Source organism: Oryza glaberrima, chromosome 7, assembly GCF_000147395.1.
Source record: "Oryza glaberrima chromosome 7, OglaRS2, whole genome shotgun sequence".
NCBI classification, from domain to species: Eukaryota; Viridiplantae; Streptophyta; class Magnoliopsida; order Poales; family Poaceae; genus Oryza; species Oryza glaberrima.
This window is the reverse complement of record NC_068332.1, coordinates 11,473,300-11,493,836: the sequence shown is the minus strand read 5'-3', so window position 1 is coordinate 11,493,836 and position 20,537 is coordinate 11,473,300. Positions and strand designations below refer to the sequence as shown.

Sequence of the window (20,537 nt, the reverse complement as noted above, 5' to 3'; positions counted from 1 at the left end):
ATTCAACCTCTTAAATTGCTCTGGTTTGGTTGGTATTTTTGCCTACCAATTTATCATATGGCTATGTTAATTTAATCTTAGCATATCAATTTAGCTCTATCGGCTGCTTCTCGCTTTAGGGTTTCTGCCGGTATCGGCTAAATCGTCTTGCTAGATTAGATTGACTTAGATATCTACCACCCCGAAAGTCAGTTAAGGGTTTGATTGTCTAGATATTATGTTTCTTTTCATACTTAGTGCTGCATCAATTAAGTTTGATCTACTAAGTCGTGTTTAGAACCATAATCTCTAGCTTGTTTCTTGATTGCTAATAAGGGTTTCATCGGGGTTTCAGCTGATGAGTTATCTGGACATTGCATCGGCTTACAACGATTGCATACATAATGGATTTAGCCGATCGCAACAAAGATTTTACTGTTTATCTAATCGTTTGGATTTTATGACATCGGACCTTCAGCCGATGTATGCTTTAACCTTCGGATCAGTGTTTATTCTATCATGTCATTGTTAGCCGATTGGTTTCTACTGGATTATATTATTATTATTTTGTTACATCATCATTAGCCTATTGCCTTTATATTGTTATCTACATCAAACATATAACCGATAGCTCAAAACCCTCGCTATCGGCTGGTATCGGCATCAGCTGGAATTAATCTATCGGCTTGTCAGTCGATTGGTTCATTGATCTGCTATTTGTATATCTTGTCAGTTGCAAGATCAAACTGATTGGCACGCCTGCATCTCATCAAGATTTGGACCTGCACTGGAGCTAAGCAGATCTCCCAAGCCAGTGTGTGTTTTTCGCGTAAACAGGGGGGTCGGGCCACATGGCTACCGGGGGCAGCCTCCTCCCTATGGTCCTGATACCCCCGGGCCCATATCACCAACACTGACCACTACACTACATGGAGAGATTTCTATGCCAAGTCATGAGCAATAGTGAAGCCGCCTATAGGCGAAGGGACGAAAGCCCGTTAGACCTAATGGGAAAAAGTATGAAAAAAAAAGTATGTTAAGGTTATAGACTAACTTATACATCTACAAAGGGAAAGGCGTCGTCACGTCAGCTATGGATATAGACTAGGCTCAGGAATGGAGTCTTAAAGTATTTACTGAGAGTATACTAAGGAAGAAGTCAGTGGAAGTGAGCTCGTAACCAAGACTTCCAGAATAGAATGCAAAGAAGTCAACGAACGAAGCAGCTTTTCTAATAACCCAGTTGAATAGGAGGGTGAAGGCTCTCAGATTTCCTGTTGTCTGTAAGAGTTTTTAACCCTACCAATATTTTGGCAGCGATAAGATTTATCAGGATTGTTTGGCTTGGCGTTAAATTTTTGCTAGTGCTCTTGTTTATATTTCTTACCAATACTTTTGCAATACCATTTCTTCTCTAGCAAACGGAATGCCATCCAATTCTATTGGCATTGCCAATTTTTTTGGCATGGATTCAAATCAAACAGGTTCGAATCTTCGGCTATTGTTCCGAGCGTGGCATCCAACACGGCTGCCGTCTCCTCTACCCGATGAAGACGAGAACATCAACATTGGGGTTTCGTGGTACAAGTCAAACGCGTCCAGTAGAACTGGCCAACTGGGTCTGTTTAGAAACATTTTGACAAAACCAAAATTTATAACTTCTATACTACTCCCTCCATCTACTTTTGACAGTCATATTTCATATTGGCACATAGACCAATAATAAGCAATTCTACTTATCATCTATTTAAACATGCTACTAGTCATTCCTCGTAAACAAGCAATTCATTGATATTTACATTTCTCGATGCCCATATAGCCAATCTTGTGAGGAAGAATGAAGAGTCATGCATTAAATCCGAAAAAGTCATTAAGATGATAAGTTGTTGAATTGAAATATGCCTATCAAAAATTTTTCAGATTTAGAAATATGACTATCAAAAATAGATGGAGGAAGTACTATACTTAACAGTCAGAAAACCAAAGCTGACTAACAAAAGCGACCAAAATACCTCGTAATTAATTCTAAAACCAACTTGTAAAAATCAAAATAGCTAAAATCAAACAGTGAACCTTAACCAAATACCCTCAGGGAAATTCTGACGACGATGACATCATAGCAACTCAGTCAAATGGTACCATAGCAATTAAGCATTTTTTATGGTAATGACAAAGATAATCTCGAATAAACAATTGTTACTAATATAGTACTAAATACGATGAGCATTGCGAAGACATGATGTTGGAAAGATTTCGCTCTACACATAACTATATCCTACGGTCAGTTTCTCCGCAAGGAAATAACTGTACAAGCACTGGCAAACTAAAGGTACCTAAAACCTAGAGTTAAGGCAATAATCCTGTTCTCCCCAGCTGATCACGGAAGAACAGATAGCCAAGCATCTGCTTGTATTACTTCATCCATCCACTGGTTGAAACTACATCCTGAAATCCATGAGACAGACTGTGTTGTTCGAGAAACATGCTGCAATCTTGCTGCCTTCTTTATTCCAGCACACTTCAAAAATGCCACCACTCCCTCTGTATGTCTTCAAGATCCTCCCTTCTTTAACGGACCATATGTGTAGGCATTGATCAAGGGAACCACTTGCTAAGTACTCACCACCAGGGCTAAATGCGACCGAATACACAGGTTGCCTGCAATCACGAATAAGTTGAGTTCAGCCATTGCAAGCAACCAAAAGAAAGAACTCCATCCGTTTCTTTTATAAGTCAACCCATCTTTCCCTTGATTTAATACTCAAAATATGCCTTGTATTTTGAAAAGGTGTATTTTTTTTCTCCTGGTATCAAATACCTGTGGCCAGCCAAGCTGTACAGAAGGCGTCCTTGCTCAACTTCCCATAGCTTGATAGTCGAATCAAAAGAGGCACTGCACATGAAACAAAATAGTCAATCGTTGCCAAAAACATCCGCTGGAAAAGGTGAAGCTACCAGAATTCCTAAGAAGCAAGAATCATACTCCAGGTAACTAAGCAACCCTACTTACATCTCCAATAACTATGTATATGAGGAACCAGCAATGGTGTCAGAAAATAATGAAAATGGCAAATTGGCTGAAATTTGGTGATCTACTAGGTCACAAACAAGGGGAATCAGCGTCCAACCATGTACTGCTTAGGTAAGTAGCACAAGCGGCTGGTTGGGCCATGTAAGCGATATAATGTTGGTGGCAGCACAAACAATGGTTACTGCTTTAGAACCTTTCAAAATTAGATGCCGACTTACTAATACATTGATGTGCAACAGAGATCCCTGGGTTCCAGAATATCCACATTAAAAAAATGAGCTATGTTCATGAGATATTTTAAACAAAAAAGGGAGGATGCCAAGTATACCATGCACAGGAAGCACAATAGTAGGTTGCAGTGAACCCAATATTGAGAATCGACTAAAACTATCTTAGAAGAATGAATTCACAGAACCATAAATACACAGAAGTCACTCATAAATCATGATATCCGAGATAAACAAACTTGTGAGTCTGATTAGTCATCAACAACATCTTCCATATTTAGACATGTTACAAAGGCGATTATGATCCTACTAAGAATTAGTTGCAGGTAGGCTTGTGTCTTCTTTTTGACAACTATTCGAATTTCAGAAAGCCATACATAAGTCAGAACAACTATATTTTCTTGAATATATAGTTTTTGCAGTACAAGTGTAATTTAATGTAATTTACTCCATTTTACATGTAGGACAGTGGGAACTAAAATGATAAAATTTGTACTGCTCTTGCTAAAAACATAAAACAATATGCACTTTACTTCATTTGACAAATTTCAAAGGACATAAAAGCTAGAGGGTGAGCTATCAATTATCAACCATCAGATACCCAATATGAATCTAGGTATAGCTTCTAGTATTTAATTATAATTAAAAATATTGCTTCTAGGTATTTAATTATTTGCACAAATTATTTACCTTGCCAAAAGCAACTGTTGATTGGGATTATTTGTTCCTGGTCCTGTTGGGCTCCATCTAATAGTGTATATTTCCTGCAAAATATAATTAAGCATATGATAGACAGTAGAACAGGTTCTAGGGATCATAAAAAATGAGGGTAGATTTCTCAAACCTTAGTATGCTCCTTAAAATCATAAACACATTTATCCTGCTTCATACTCCATATCTGCAAAAAAAAAGAAGGCAACAAAAGTGGGAAAAGGCTTCACAATGGACGATATAGCACCAGCACTTCCCAAGGATTGTAACTGCAAACCCATAGCGTTGTTTAGAGTAAGTTCATTGGCCCCCTCAACTATCGGTTTCATCAAATTGTTTTTGACACATTATCAACTCCACATTACTGGTTTTTGTTGTTTTATCAAAAAATCATCTCCAAGGAAGAAGCATCCATGGTATTATTTCCTTGTCCAACAGATTGCCAAATGTCTCAGTGGGAGGAAAGAACCCCATGTCCTACTCAAATTGGATATCTCAAAGGCTTTTGATTCAGTTTCTTGGTCTTTTCATGTGGAGGTCATGCAGCAGCTGGGTTTTCGTCATTGTTGTTGTAACCTTTTGTGTTTGGTCCTCTCTACTTCTACTCGAATACTGGTTAATGGTGAAGCCAGGGAGGTAATCTTTCATCGTCATATGGTCTCCGACAAGGTGACCCCCTCTCCCCCATGTTATACATATTGGTCATGGACGTTCTAGATTTATTGGTGAATTGTGCGTCGCTGCCCAACATTTTTGCTCCTTCTATGAGGATGATGCGGTTATGTTCCTAATGCCGGTGAATGTTATCTCTATTATCAAGCAATTGTTGAAGGTCTTTGGTCATGCATCTAGGCTTGTGACCAACTTGGGAAAGAGCTCAGTGACACCTATTCAGTGCCAAGAGGATGATTTGGAGTTCATCTCTAGTATGCTTTCATGTGAGTGAGGATTTTCCTTGTACCTCTCTTGGTCTCCCGCTCAATATTCGAAAGCCTACTAAAAACTAAGTTGTGAGCTCTAGTGGATAAGGTGGCTGACAATCTCACAGGTTGGAAAGCTTCTCTAATGAATCACGCTGAGCATCTCATCATAGTAAGAGTGGTTTTGCTGCCCATCCCAATTCATCTTATGATTGCAATTGATACACCAAAATGGGTAGTTTGTCACAAGCTCCAGGCAATTATAGAATAGGATATGAATGAGATGTAGGCGGCCAGGGCTTAGGGAGCTTGGTAGATCGCGACCCGTGGCGCTGACAAACGCAACCGGAAGGAGATGAGAAACCAAAGAATAGTAGATGAGATTGATAGATTAATTCAGCTTGCTTTATTCCTTGAATCTATGCCCTTATAAGAGCTTACAATTGTAACTAATTTAGCTGAAGAAAAGGGATAATATTTGCTAACAAACTTGATAGTAAATCCTAACTAATTGAGATGAAGCCGAAGACCTGCAGCAATCCGGGATGCGTAGCTCAACTCATGCCTGCCGGCTTCGCGCTCCCATCGCTTTTGCGCGTTTGCCCCTTCGGTGGAACACAATTCCGACCCTAACATCTCTCCCATCCTTCGGAAACAGCTCATCCTCGAGCCGGAATGCAGGGAAACGGTGACGAAAATCCGATTCAATTTCCCAAGTTGCATCTGCCGGTGCCTTACCTTCCCACTGAACAAGGGTTTCAGGAACACCGCAAGCCAAACGACCCTATATTGCCTTGGCCGGAATAGGAAGAACACAACCATGAGCCATATTATGTACCATGGTATGCCTTGAGGGATAGCGGTAGCGGTAGGGACGAACGGCGACTGATGTGGCCCCAGGCTTGAGGTGGATGCGGTAGTCAATAGCCCGTGCCGACAGCAAGCCTTGGGGTTCGGCGAAGAGGTCCTATAATTCCGCCAGGAGATGCTGCAAAATATCGTCGATGTCGATCGCCACTCATCACATCGGGCCCTGATCAGCGAGGCTGTAGAACATGACCTCGCGAGTGCTGCGCCATATGGCCATGCGCATGTTCTTGAAATCCCACAGTATTGGCCCCAGCGTTTGCAACCATTGCATGCCTAGGATGATGTCGACAGCACACAAGTCAAGGGCGAAGCAGTCGACCGAGAAGGCCTCGCCATCGATGTTGAGCGCGAGGTTGCGACACAGGCCCGGGCTGACAAGGCGATCACCATTGGCCACGACAAAGCGAAGTCCCTAGCACACCGGCTCAAGATGGAGGAGGTGATGCACCACCTGTGCGTCGAGCCGGAGTCGACGAGTGCCACAAGCCCACAACACGTATGTCGGCTATTGTAACCGGAAGCCTCATGGTGCTAGCTCCGTCAATGCCTGATAGCGTGTTCACTTGTGGCACCGCATCGTCGTTGGCTCCGTCATCATCCGTGGAGTCATCATACTCAATGTAGAACAACCGTGCACACTTATGTCCGCATACAAACTTCTCGTCACAATGGTAATAGAGCCCTTGGAGACAACGTTCCGCCAACTCCGCCGGAGAAAGGCGACGAAATTGTTGTTGCGGCGCATCGGCTAGGGTTTCGGCTGGCTGAGCCCTGGTTGCTGGTGCGGGCACAGGTGACGCTGCTAGCGCCACGTCGCAGAAGTAGGGCTGAGCTGAGGACCTTGTGCCTACCCATTGTGCTTGACCACCTTGCACTCATGCACAAGCAAGACTCATGGCCTCCTGAAGATCGGGCTTTTTGAGCTCGTCGTCGACGGCGAGGTCGTCGCGGAGCCCGGCCGTGGAGAACTTAACCTGCTAGCTATCGGTAAGTGGTTCAGTGATGCGGCTGGCAAGCGTGAGAAATTTGGATTGGTACACCGCCACCGTGGAGGTTTGCAACAAACGCCTGATCTCACCGAGAGGATTGTTGCGTATGGGAGGACCGAATTGACCATGACAGAGCTCCTTGAACGTGTCCCGATCCAGCAGTCCCTACTGCTGCTCGTAGTGGAAGTACCAGTCTTGCGCCTCACCGATGAGATGGCAAGTTGCCAGCCAGACACGGTTACTGTTGTCGGTCTTTTGGCCCTGGAAGAACTGCTCGCAATGGTCTTCAGGGAGTCGTCCTTGCCATCAAATTTGGGAAATTCAAGTTTATAGAAACGAGGAACGTTGCCCCCGTCATCACCGTGTTGGAGTCCTGCAGTGCGCCAGAGCTCAATGGTTGCGGGTGTGGGTTGACGGGTGGGAAACCAGGGCACGTTGTTGGACGTAGATGTAGACGACGCAACCTGGAACTGCTCAAGTGCAGTGATGCGAGAAGTCGCAACGGCGACCGATCGACTGAGATCAACCATATCAATCTTGGACGCGAGCAGCGAAATGCTGGCGAGGACATCCACCATTGTGTCCTGCAGCTTGTCGAGGGGACCAGGGTTCCAGAAGCGGTTGTTTGGCAGTGGAGGTTTCTTCCATGGTCTGATACAAAGTTGTCACGAGCTCCTGGCAATGATCGAATAGGATATGAATGAGATGTAGGCAGCCGACGCTTAGGGAGCTTGGTAGATCGGCGACCCGGGGCGCTGATGAATGCAATCGGAAGGAGACGAGGAAACGGAAAATAGTAGATGAGATTAATTCGGCTTGCTTTATTCCTTGAGTCTGCCCTTACAAGAACAAACATTTGTAACTAATTTAGCTGAAGAAAATGGATGATATTTGCTAAATAACTTGAGAGTGAATCCTAACTAATTGAGATGAAGCTAAAGTCCTGTAGCAATCTAGCACGCGCAACTCGCGCCCACTGGCTTTGCGTTCCCATCGCCTTCGCGCGCTTGTGTTCCCCGTCGTTCCGCATCCTTCCCCCTTCGGTGGAACACAATTCCAACCCTATCAGTAATCAAGGCTATTGACAAGATACGAAGAGGCTTTCTTTGGGCAGGTCATGAAAAGGCTAATGGTGGCAAATTGTTTGGTTGCTTGGGAGCAGGTTTGTTGGTCCCTTATGTACGGTGGTTTGAGAATCCACAATTTGGAATATAAGAGTTGAGCTATGCGCATTTGATAGCTTTGGTTGGAAAAAACTGGCAATGCCCATGCTTGGGAAGGGTTACCTCTACAAGTTCCACATAATGCTCATGCTCTTTTTAATATGGCCGTTGGATCCATAGTTAGAAATAGGCAGTGTATTTTGTTTTGGTCAGGTGGATGGTTGCAAAACAAAACCGTGGTGGAGATAAGCTCTTAATCTGATCAAGTTGATGCCTAAAAGGATTATCGAACGTCGCACTATGACACAAGCCTTAGAAAACCAAAGATGGGTTGCTGATATCAAAGGAGCACTCACTGTCCAAGTTATTATAGAGTATGTGCGAATTTGGGACTTAGTGGCCAGTGTGGCCCTTCAGAACGGTGTACCAGATCAGCACCGTTGGAAGCTCCCAAAGTCTGAGTCGCATACCTCCAAATCAGTCTACGAGTCATTTTTTGTTGGCACAATCGGATTCGCCCCTTGGAAAGAAACTTGGAAGAGCTGGGCATCCCTAAGGTGCAAGTTCTTTGTGTGTGGCCATAATTAATAACAGCATTTGGATCACTGATCGCCTTGCCAAGCGAGGGCCGCCACATCTCATCGCTTGTCCGCTTTTTGACCAGGCTGGGGGATACATCACCTCCTAGTTACTTGTGTCTTTTCCCAAGAAGTATATGGTCTCTTATTCTCAAAGGTTAGGGCTGATATCCATCTCTCCAAATCAGGACACCAAGCATTTCTCCAGGTGGTGATCCAAGGCTGTAAGAGGCGTCGATAAGGATTCCAAGAAAGGGCTCAACTCGCTTATCATGCTTGCGGCATGGGAGATTTAGAAGTATAGGAATGACCACATATTTAATGGCGTCAATCCTAGTGTATTGACTGTCATCCAAATTGTGGTTAATGAATGTGGTCTTTGGTGCATGGCTGCAGCTTCTAAGCTCAGCGAATTCCTTAGTAGGTCGGTAACCTCGCTTAGGTAAGGTCTTTTTGAGTCGGGTTTTCTTGTAAATGTAAGACTTGTTTTGGTGAGGGGTGTTCTTGCTTCTTCCGTCTCTTGATGAAACGATATGCAGATCTCATGTGTATTTAGGAAAAAAAAAACTTACTTACAGAAAAGCGTAGTACCATGCAAGGTATAGAGCAAAGTGTTTTAGCAACCAACTCGAAACAAAGTCACTTCCATTCCACAAGCAAAACTCTACCCTTGATTGGTTGCCACATCGCTTATGTGATGTTCTGGCTTATGCAGACAAACAATTGATGTGATCACGAAAATGAAAAATAACACATATCTAACTGTGATTGACATTTAAGGGTAAAATCGATAATTTTGCAGTCAGAGGTTTATTTCCAAACTGTGGTAACAAGGTTTTTCATGTATGCATTTGGGGCAACTAGACTTACTTACGCCACCAAGACTCAAAATAAAATATGACTGTACTACTGATGGGATGGGGTTAGTGTAAAAAGTCATGACTGATACAGTCTACACAATCATAACACTGTACTAGGACAAAGAAACTACTCCCTCCGTTCCAAAATATTGCAACCTTGGACTGTATAAGACAACCTAGTACAACGAATCTGGACAGGGCTGTCCAGACGTCTAGGTTATGTCTCATCCAGTCCAAGGTATATTTTGGGATGGAGGTAGTAAATTTACTAAGAAAAACATCTCAAGATATTATATCAACTCAATTGCATATCGAGCAGGTACAAAATGTAAGACTATATACAGTACAAAAGTACACAGATGTCAATATATTACAACGAAGAAAGTCTATTTAGCCCTCGAAAGTGGGGGTTTGTCTAATAAACAAGTATGAAACTGGGCATCAGACCCCCTAAAGTATGGGGGACCTTCGTATATTTATAAATGGAAGATTGAATGACAAAGATGAAACTATTGTTGTATATTAATTACCTTAGCAGTCCAATCATCTGAACATGAAGCCAGCAGAGAACCAGTTGGATCCCACTTGATAGCATTAACTTCACTCTGGAAACAAGCTTAATTGTCACAATCAGAAGATCACATTGGTTGCCACCTTTTCCAATTTCGCTTACATTCTTTTTAGAAAATGCAGGAGAGCTGTGCTTCATTTCATTAAGGAAAAAAAAATCACACATACAACCAAGGGCTCACGAGCCCTTCGCCCAAAACACATCCACAAATAGCATCACACAAGGCAACCCATGACCAAAAACCACCCTACGACAGCCTAGTGGCCTTGAGTTATTGACCTACAAAGGAAAACTTGGAGCACAAGAGCTCCAGCCGGGCACCAAAGCCTAGCTTCTGTTGACACTGCCCGCAGAATCTCCATGATGTTTGGATGTTACATTGAAACACATGATATTTGCATGGGCAAACAGAAAGCATGACTCAATGTTTGAACACAAATAATATCACAGCATTCAACTGAACAGTGTTCACATTCATTCAATACATCCTGCAGCATCAACAATTTTGCAGCCAACCAATGTATGACTGGATAATGGAAGACAGTCAACTGAATCAAATAGAATAAATAGAAGGAACTAGATAGACTGAATGCAAGGAACTTCTTGTTTGCTAACTCTATAATAAATTTGAGTTGTTGGGCTAATTGGGCCCAGCTCCAACTAGAGCTAAAGATCTCAGCCATGAAAGTACAGTTTACTACCTTCTCTCTACTAATGGCTGGTTGATCTGATGTGTATTATGCTTAGAACTTCTATGCAAGAGGATTTGTTTTGTATTTTTATAATCTAGAATCTTTTATTTCTGTCAAGTGTAAACTCCACTTCTCCCCATATCCCCATCTTTAACTTGCTTCTGATTCCAGAAATCACCTCTAAACTCCAAAATAAAGGGAATTCAATGCATTTTGAAGGACAGCACATATCGAAAACATGTACTGCTTGGAGAACACCAACCTGATGACCACTGAAGGATTTAACTGGGCGCTGATCCCCAATCTTGCAAACATAGATCATATTATCAGTTGAGCATGTTGCAAAAGAATTATTGTTTCTCCAGTCAACATCCAGTGTTGGAGCTGTATGAAAAATAGAGGCAGTTTATAGTTTATTGTGCTGGATAGAAATGCATCCAATGCAATAAAGATAATTATAATGTAAAAATCAGCACTGTTGTGGCATGCAAGCATACCTGAATGAAATTCAAATTGCTGCTTACACTCCCATGTCTTTGTATCCCACACAATAGCAGTTTTATCAACACTTCCACTTAGGAGGAAATCTCCTTTCTTATTCCATTTCAAGGAAAATATAGGTCCCTTGTGTTTGAACAAAGTCTGCTTCAACTCTCCTGATAAATTCAATATCATCAGGGCTGATTTTTGGGAAAAGTTTAAATGCATACTAAGTCGTTCTAAGCTATGCAGTACCTCCCAATTTGCAAATATAATACAGTTACCATGCAAAACTATGAACTAATTAATATACAAAGCCACAAAAAAAATGCATAGCAAGATAGTAATTTCCTTACCATCGCTATTCCATATTCTTGCCTGCCCATCATAGGAACCAGTAGCCAATAGAGTTCCTTCCCCCTAGAAGAGACAACAGGCAAAACAAATCCAAAGATGAACATGTCAAAGTGGAAGAACATAGATGCAAAAACAAGTATTTTGCGAAATGTAAAATAAACAAGTGGGCTGGTACAGACGACCGTCAATAGCAAGCCTATTATAAAACTCACATTCCAGTCAAGTGTGGTGACATCCTTGCTCTTCTCATTAGTTCGACCCTTAAAATGTTTCAAAACATGAACACCTGGAGGAGATGATTGTGTGATGGAACCACATGGTCCATCTGGAATTGTCCAGATTCTAGCTGTCGAGTCTCCTGACCTAGCAGCATGTACAAAATAGTAATGTGAGTCATCAAAGAGGATAGATAAGGACAGAAAGCATTGGTGTTAAGCACGTATATAAATATAATTTGCAACAATTTATAGAAGGGATGCAATAGGAATAACTGTATAAAGAGTAAAATATGAGCATGAAAGTTTTGACAGGCTGACATATCTCTATCTCTAGTACTATAAAAGCGTAGGTTGTCCTGTTTGTTCGTCCCACGCGGCGCACAGCGCACCACCCAGACATGCATGGAAACTGCACCCTCTTGGAAACATTGGGCTTCCAAGAAAATCCAGCATGAAAACCACCCCACCTAAAAAACGAATACCACAAGAAAAACCTGGTGGACACTGCCTGAAAACCATCCCACCCCTTGAGAAAACCGGATACCAAAAGAAAACCAAGCGGGCTGCATGGACTTCCCCTCCCAAGGAATTGCGCTGTGCACCCCATGTCCTTGCCCGCACACACCATCATGGCGAATTATGGCCCTATGGGGCTGCCTCGCCAACCTCTCCCTCCCCAAACTGCAAACTGCAAGCATGTGTCACTCAGACTCTCCTAATTGCATTTCTTCCATCATCATCCCTCATCATCCTCGCAGGCCAAAGACATCCTCTGGTCAGTGACGAGGACCAAATTGTGGCACAGCTATGCCCTTAAAGAGTGCGGCAGTATTTTTGCCACGTCCTACAGGAGAGGTTCTCTATAGAGGGATTTGTGGTAGTTGGGTCCATCTGTTTGCTCCCCTCTGATCTGGTGGTGTGCTCATGAAATACATTCCCGGTGTACCCCTCGATCTCCCTCTAGCACGATTGCTCAATCCTCCCTGCTAGTATTGTATTGTTTATCTGTTATGGTGAGGCTACTTGATTTGGTGGGTTCAATGATGACTGCACATACTGTCCAGTTGCTGATAGCTATAGCGCTGCCTGTTGTTGTTGCTCCAATCCAACTAAGAGTTAGTTGAGTTAAATATTCTCACATTGTGCCTAGAATTTTCACCCAACAAGTGCGTAAATGTTATTTAGAACAATATTACACTAATAGTAGAAAACTCACATTATGTTGTCAAATTAATTCCAGTGTTAGATTATTTCCTATTATGTTCTTTCAAAATCAAGCATCTGTGCGCGGGGGGCAGACCTACAGTGCTAGAACCTGGGTCAAATGACCCTAATGACTGTTGCTAAAAACTATGGTCAAAATGGCTCAAGTATGATCGAATAATGTATAATAGAAAATTAATTTTAAAAGCTTCAAAATTGACATGATGTAAAATTGTAAAAATTATATTTCCGTTGCTATAAGTGGACAATTTACTAGTGTGAATAATAAGAGAGAAAAATCCAAAAATTTTATCTTAACAAGTCTAAGTTCCAGCCCTCTGGGCATATCTCAAAAAGTATTAAAATATGGTGCAACACACCTGACAATCGTTCACATATACACAGACTAGCAGTTTGATGTCTATGTCAAATACAAAATGAGATCATAAGGCTACAGGAGCACAAACAATATCAATGGAAGAACACAAACATCGATGCAGAGATAATAAGGACTCACCCAGAAGCTAGAAGGGAACCAGCTGGACTCCATGCACAAGCGAACACCTAAATACAAACAAATTTGATAGAAGCAGTAAGAGAACATGCTTTCTAGTACTAATCCATGATAGGTCAAATAGCTGTATGGCAGAAGGCTATTTAAACCTCTGAGCTGTGTCCTTCCAAAACAGTCACATCAGCACTAGAAATTTCATGAGCAGTTGTGCTTACATCCATTGGTGTGGGACCTGTAGCAATAAGATTTAGTACACCCTGGCATGGTAGCGTTAAACTGATAGACACAAAAATATCCAAAAAATATTATGAAGGCTCCATACAAGTGACACAACTAATTCCACAAGGAGGTTGCTACTCCAAGAAGCACACTAATTCTACATAAGGAAATTAAAGCACAATATCCTAAATCAGTTCCATGACCATTCATGTCATTTCACTTATGTAAATCAAATATCAGAAATCAAACAATATATTGGTTCATACAGGAGGTTAAAATCATGGTTATTATCAAGCATTAATGCACCTAAGAACACAGTTTTAGCGATTTATTGCCATCAGGAAACACAATAGTAATACACACTCACAAATGTAATAGAAATGTATGTTCGTGTTACTAGAACATATGACACGTACCACAAGGATATTATGGAGTTTTTGGCAGGGATAATTGATCATACACCACCCATAAGTCACAGGCTCTAGGATATGTCACTCCAGAGAAGCTAATTGATTATTTGCCACCTGTTAGATAAAAATGCTTTAGGAATTGCCATGTTAAAACTATTTTGGTTTTTTCGATTTCTATTTCAGTGATTACATGACCTAGACCCTACTTTCTTTTCCAGTTTTGCCCATGGTAGCCCAATGGTTTCTCCAGCACGATGCATGACTGAACAGGAGCATGGATGGCTGGATGGTGAGAAGGAAAAGTCAGTTGGCAAGGGGAGCTAAGTGATGTCTCTCCTCTCCTCCAGCACTACACCAGGATAAACTCCACCAGGGTGGATCTGTTGTGGAGGTCTATCCTCAACCGCCACGTTAAAACAGCAGAGCAAGGACACAAGTGCCTGGGCATTGCTGTGTGAAAGCACTGACAGGAATAGCCATGCCGCAGCCGTGTACTGTGTTCTCCAACTCCTCTGCACTGTGTGTTGCCTCCCCTCACTGACCTTGTCTCCCCTGCAGGGCGGTATTGCATCCACTTCCGTGTGCCAGTGCTGCTCTGGCTCCATGCGCTCTTGCTTGCCCGCCTCGCCTCCCAAGGGATCCATCCCCTCCTCCACTCAAAGCTCCACACCACTGGCCATCGCCAGGCACAAAGAGACCGGAGGTGCAGAAATATGAGGGAAGGAAGAAGAGCAAAAGGGTACAAGAAATGTGATCTCTACTATCTTAAAAGTCGAGTAGTTCTCCTTCCATCTTCTTCCATCCCCTCATCCAACGCATGCGGCATGTCTGTATGCAAAAAATAACCACCATCACTTCCTAATTATATGGGCTTGGCCCATTAACATACAGGCTCCCAGTTTATCCCTAATTATATGGGGGCCTGACCCGTTACAACATACAGGCATGAAACTAGTTGGTCAAAAGTGGGAGCTCATACTAATCACATCTGATGAAGAGCAAAAAAACCGATTCAATTCTGCGGAGTGGCATATCCTGGAATTGGAAAGCTTATTGAATTGCTTCCATACAATCAAATCCCTACTGTGACAATATATTGGATTTTAACTAAGAAAATTTATAAGCTGCAGATGATACTTAGTACTTTGTCCACATTTCTCAAGTCGCAATTGTCATTCTCCGACTTCCAAAATACACCAAATGCATGTTCAATTGTCATTCTGGTGTCTGCATTCTTTGCAAGCACAAGTGTTATATTAAATTGAGCAATCTCACGCTTTTAGATGCAATAAGATAATTCTTTGATGGTCCTGTTTGGTTTCGGGCTAATATTGGCTATTACACAAAGAAAACCAAGTCAAAAAACTTGACATTACCAAAAAAAAAGGTAACCAGTTTGGTAAGTATGTCTTCATAAATGAACTGGAGAGCTAATGTGGCATCTTACCCAAAACTTTCGCAAACCAAGTGAAAGATAAATGTGGTAACTCTTGCATAATTCGTCAAATCATCATATTAATTTGCATGCTGCCTTGACTGTAATATTTATAGTAAAACATACAGAAAACCGATGGACATAATTACATAAGGACATGTTCAAGCATTATCTTGCAAATGCTCTGCTGATCCGCAACAAATGAAAACTTGTCAACATTATAAAATAATCAGTAATTAACATATTTATCGCAAAGAAAAGACACGCACATATCAAACAACTGTCACAAAAACATTTCTCAAGTTAACAAATAAAGTTATCAAGATTCAATCATCTGTAGACTGTAGCTACTAAAGTTTACTCACAGTATGCTGAAAACTGTAAGATGGAATCGTAAGGGAAATGCAGCAAACAGATATTAGTTAATTACCTCCACCAGCAAGAGAATCTTCTTCAGCCTTAACCCTATCAATACGCTCTGTGTGCAGCTTTTCTTTCTCTTTATCTTGATCCCTGTCTCTTTCAGCTCTGTCTTTCTCCTTCTCTAACTCTTTTTCTTGGTCATGGCGCTCCCTCTCCCGTTCACCCCCAGGGCGTCGTTCATGCTCCTCCATACGTTCCTTTTCTTTTCCCTTGTCCTTGTCACGGTCACTTTGAGTCTTCTCCCTTTTCCTTTTCTTAACAATCTGTTGCAACTCTTCAACATTTTTTGTGATTATTTCAAGAGGTTCAAGAAGGGCAAAATCCTTCGCAAGATCTTCATCATTCTGCAACAAGATAAAGAGCATGATGTAGCATGCATCAGAAAAGGTAATGAACACTAGAAGACAAACAAACTTACTTCATCCGTATTTGCTTCTAGTTCTATGTATTGGAGGCCTTTCTGCACGATAGTGATAAGAGCACCAGGTGGAACTAGATTTCCATCAATCCCACCCTTATGGATCCCTGCTTCATACCCTAATGTGAATGCGGCATGAATGAAACCTGGAAAGGTTGAGAAACCATCAGCAATAACTGTCATAGTCATATATAACCAAATATATATATAAGTCGGGTGCAGCATAAAGTAGTTGCAGCTACATCATTGGACACTGACACAGATCACATGTCAGTTATGTATCAGGAAAAAGTCAGCTAAAATAGATGATGTTTTTTTTTTCCGATACAGCTTTGGAACTTCATTGACAAGCATGCAAAAATTTATCGCACATGCAACACAACCCTGCCACTTCAACAAAAAGTGAAAAGCCTATCACTAGAAACAGACAACCAAAGTAAATGATATTATTCTTTGATACAGCTTTGGAACTTCATTGGACGCATGCAAAAATTTATCACATCCACAACACAACCCTGCCACGTCAACAAAAGAATGATATAAGCTTATCGCTAGAGTGCTAGACCAGCCTCCCTCCATAAGGTTTTCTCCTCATCATCCAGACCATGCACCTCTCCGGACATGCCCCCATGTCAAGCTCGGTTAAGCCATGTCAAGCTCACTGGTGGGTTCTTATTAGTTCCTTTCATCAGTTCCTTCTGAATTATTAAGTTCTTCTCTAAGTTAGGTTACATGGAGCAAAACTGGATGAGTTTTGGATTTGTTCTTCTTACTTCCACTTTCATATTTTAGAAAATAGAAACGAATAATACAAGTATTCCAAGAAGGAGCACATACTATCATCAAGGCTTCCTATGTTGAATTGTTGAAAAAGACAAATACTGAAATGGGAAATAATGTGCATAGAGAGACATATCGTCATGTTGTCTTGTTTGCAAAAATGGCAATCCCTCTCTTGGAGTCTATGTATCGTATTCATGCCCGTGGAACCATATATATCAACTGTGGGTAACAGATAAATGAGAGAATATGGCATAATATTCTTCTTGACTCGTTAGGCACTTCTAGAACAAAAAGGCACCATAGTAGCACGAACTCCCTATAGCTTGGTTCTGAACTCTGAGTTCTGAGCCATATTTTACTCTCTGCAATTGAGGACAGTTAGAAATATGGAAGCCAGCAGTGCTACAGTGATCAGTGAACAGGCACCAAACGCAATTCTCTCCCGCAAATTACCAGTTACCACTACAATTTCAACCCCAAAACCAACAAAAACAACAACTTCCCATGCACCAACGGTTATTAAAATCCTCGGGTCCAACTAAAAGGAATGAAACGGAAGTTAGTAAAAGAAACAGACAACATCGAACCCTATTATATATATGGGCATGGGCATGTTTGGATTGCTACCCTACCAGTGGTAGTGCCAAATCTTGGGCAAGTTTTATTACTATCAACATTTTGGTAGAGATTTCTAGGGAGAGATTTCTGTTGATTTGGCAAGTTATGGAATCAATCCAAACATCACACAAGTACTATTTAGACTACCTGTTGGTAGTGCAAGATTTGGCACTAAAACCAAAACAGCTCTATGTTTCCCTGGACACATCAGATCCCAAGATTGTGCCCTAGCAGACCCTATTTTCCCCAGGGCCGCACATCTCCACCACAATAGCACCGAACCACACTAGAGCTACTAAACATCCAGCAGCGGTAAATCTCCAACCCACACGAAAATCCTCTCAACGTAAATAAACACAAACAAAAGAACCTAATATCCCCAACGCCCCACATCTCCACCACAATAGAACCGAACCACACTAGAGCTACTAAACATACAGCAGCAGTAAATCTCCAATCCACACGAAAATCCTCTCAATCTAAACACAAACAAAAGAACCTAGTTTCCCCAGCGCCGCACATCACCACAACAGAACCGAACCACTAGAGCAGCAGAGGTAAATCTCCAATCCACACGAAAATCCTCGCAACGTAACCACAAACAAAAGAACTAGGGAGAAGAATTCGAGAGTGGACGAACCGGACTCCTGGAGATACCGGAAGATGAGGAAGTTGAGCTCGGCCGAGGTGATTGCCCCCATAGGCGCCGGGCGACGAACGCGTGGCCGCCGCCGAGACGGGAGGCTCCGGAGGAGAGGGGAGAGGGGAGGGGGGAGAGGGGAGAGTGGCCAAGGGGACGAAACCGGCGAAGGGATGGATGGTGTGGGTATAGGAAAAATTGATGGATTGAGAATTTTAGGTCATCTCCTGAAGTCAGTCTGGACACGGTCAGGATCGCGTGCAGAAAAATCGGACGGGGCATGAGCCCGTAGGCATGGACGGGCCTAGACCGTTCGTTTGCTTTGAGATCCGTGCACAACTGGAATACTAAATGCTTCTATTGTATTTAATAACTTTTAAGATCTTGATTTTTCTGTTCGTCACACAAGGCACACGTCGACCGTTGCCCTTTGAGCACATAGCATGAGAGCATGAATATAAACCCAAATAATAGTTCGATATGAAGTAGATGTCAAATTAATAGTTTCACCATGTATAACCAGAATAACAATTTTGTTGGTCATCTCGTTATCGTCTTCTTTTAAGATCTATATGGCACGACTATTAAAATTTGTCGATGGCAAAAGTAAATATTTAGAGAGGCATACTTGTTAACATAGTCATGGTATTATTCCGGTGCAAATGGGCGCATGTAGCACGAGATGGTATGGAGAAGATAATCACACAATATTCTACATGAATGGTGATGGCGTGCTGTACAGAACAAGAGGACGTTGGTGAGTAACATAAAGATCAGCAATTTACTATCCTCTAGATTATGTTTTCGAATTAATTTTGATCATGCGAACCTACATTTGCTCACTAGTCAAGAACATCTTTATATACGATATTCCTAGTGCTCTTCCCTGTGGGGTCTACTTCTTTCTTTGGCTTGGCTAAAATCCTTGTTGTTTGTCTTGACACACCCCTTAACAATGCGACATACAACTGACCATGTGAAAAAATAGGCTATGGATGATAGATCCCAACATTTGGGGCTGTGTCTTGTGGGTACAGTTGTACACCTCTGATCAGAGTAAAATTATTCGAATAGCAGTGCCCGTGGTTATGGGCGATCAACCGGATTCACCATGATTAGTCTCACCCCTAGTTTAGCTTAATGGAACTGGTTAGTTCAGGTGGTGGATTGGCCCTGTCTCAACGTGGTGTAGTGTTGAGCAGTGATTGGTTAATATTGATTAATTACTATTACAGTTTTATTGCTTTCAACTACTGCTTTTAAATGCCTGCTTTATGCAAATGAACCTTTAGCCTCCTTTGGATATATCTTGCATCATACCTTCTCTTCTGGTATGACTTGCTGAGTGCAGTGGATAGTACTCAGTCTTGCTCTCTCTTCCCCACACCAGAGCTGAAGTTCTTCTCAGTTGGGCTGTCTCAGAGAAGTTGGTTTCGTTGCCGCCGTCAAGGATGCCTGTGGAATGGAGTCGCCTCGCTGCAGGAGTCAAGTCTTCAAGCTTAGCTCGTTTTTATCTTTCTGTTGCATTTGTAAATCTTTTATATGTTTGTAAGACGTGGATCTGTATGTCAAAAATTGTCGCTTGTGTACCTTAGCTGGTCCTGGATAGGGGTTTTAATGTACATTCAGCTTAGAAATTCTGGTTCGTGAATTTATGGGCGTGATAGTAGCGAAGTATCTGCTAAGGTTTAGTTGTTTGCTAGTCATTGCTAGAGTTGGGTAGCATGATGACTGAGTTTGGTATCTTCTCTAGCCGGTGTCCACGAATAGCATATCAGCTAGAGGAATAGAAGGTTGGTGCAAGTTTAGCGAGGCGAAAGTGTTACTTCACAACCGTGGGTGGCGACGGAGCGACTAGGATCGCACAGAGCCCGAGAGTTAACTGTGTGGCGTGTTGTGGAGGTCAAGGGAATAGTGAAGCTCCGACCACTGTACACATCAAGGCGTGGGGTGCCAGGAGCAGCACTTCGACCTTGGGTTTGGTTCTGCTGGATTTTACAACCGACAGTCCGACGTCGGGGCCCGTAGACCGCACGAACATCACCATGGAAGGCGTAAAGTTCCAACTGGCGGCTTTTTAGTGGCTAATAGGTATTTTGGGATAAAATAAAATATTTGAAAATAAAATATAAGTTTAAATTGGAAATTCAAATATAGGAGTAATCAAATATAAACTCAAATGGTATTTAAATAAATTAAGAAAATTCAAATAAAATATTAAAATACTA

General features: G+C 42.0%; 1 protein-coding gene across 1 annotated transcript; it reads right to left on the bottom strand.

The window, feature by feature from the left end:
• Nucleotides 1-2,160: 2,160 nt before the first annotated feature.
• LOC127778912 (WD40 repeat-containing protein HOS15) lies at nucleotides 2,161-18,486 on the bottom strand. Its single transcript, XM_052305560.1, has 14 exons — nucleotides 18,310-18,486; nucleotides 16,269-16,414; nucleotides 15,858-16,194; nucleotides 13,513-13,595; nucleotides 13,367-13,413; nucleotides 11,641-11,791; nucleotides 11,428-11,491; nucleotides 11,089-11,247; nucleotides 10,854-10,975; nucleotides 9,859-9,933; nucleotides 4,082-4,135; nucleotides 3,928-4,001; nucleotides 2,798-2,872; nucleotides 2,161-2,637 (listed from the first exon to the last, which is right to left on the bottom strand). Exons 1-14 carry the CDS (start codon nucleotides 18,368-18,370, stop codon nucleotides 2,418-2,420), a joined length of 1,668 nt encoding a protein of 555 aa, XP_052161520.1. The 5' UTR covers nucleotides 18,371-18,486; the 3' UTR covers nucleotides 2,161-2,417.
• Between the last annotated feature and the right edge of the window lie 2,051 nt (nucleotides 18,487-20,537).

Excerpts from the sequence above, each read along its gene's own strand:
- LOC127778912 (XM_052305560.1), bottom strand. The coding sequence starts at position 18,370 with ATGGGGGCAATCACCTCGGCCGAGCTCAACTTCCTCATCTTCCGGTAT. Across the intron at positions 13,596-15,857 it reads AGATTCTCTTGCTGGTGGAG|GTCCCACACCAATGGATGTA; the intron begins GTAATTAACTAA and ends TTATTGCTACAG. Across the intron at positions 11,792-13,366 it reads GGTTCCCTTCTAGCTTCTGG|GTCAGGAGACTCGACAGCTA; the intron begins GTGAGTCCTTAT and ends ACATGCTGCTAG.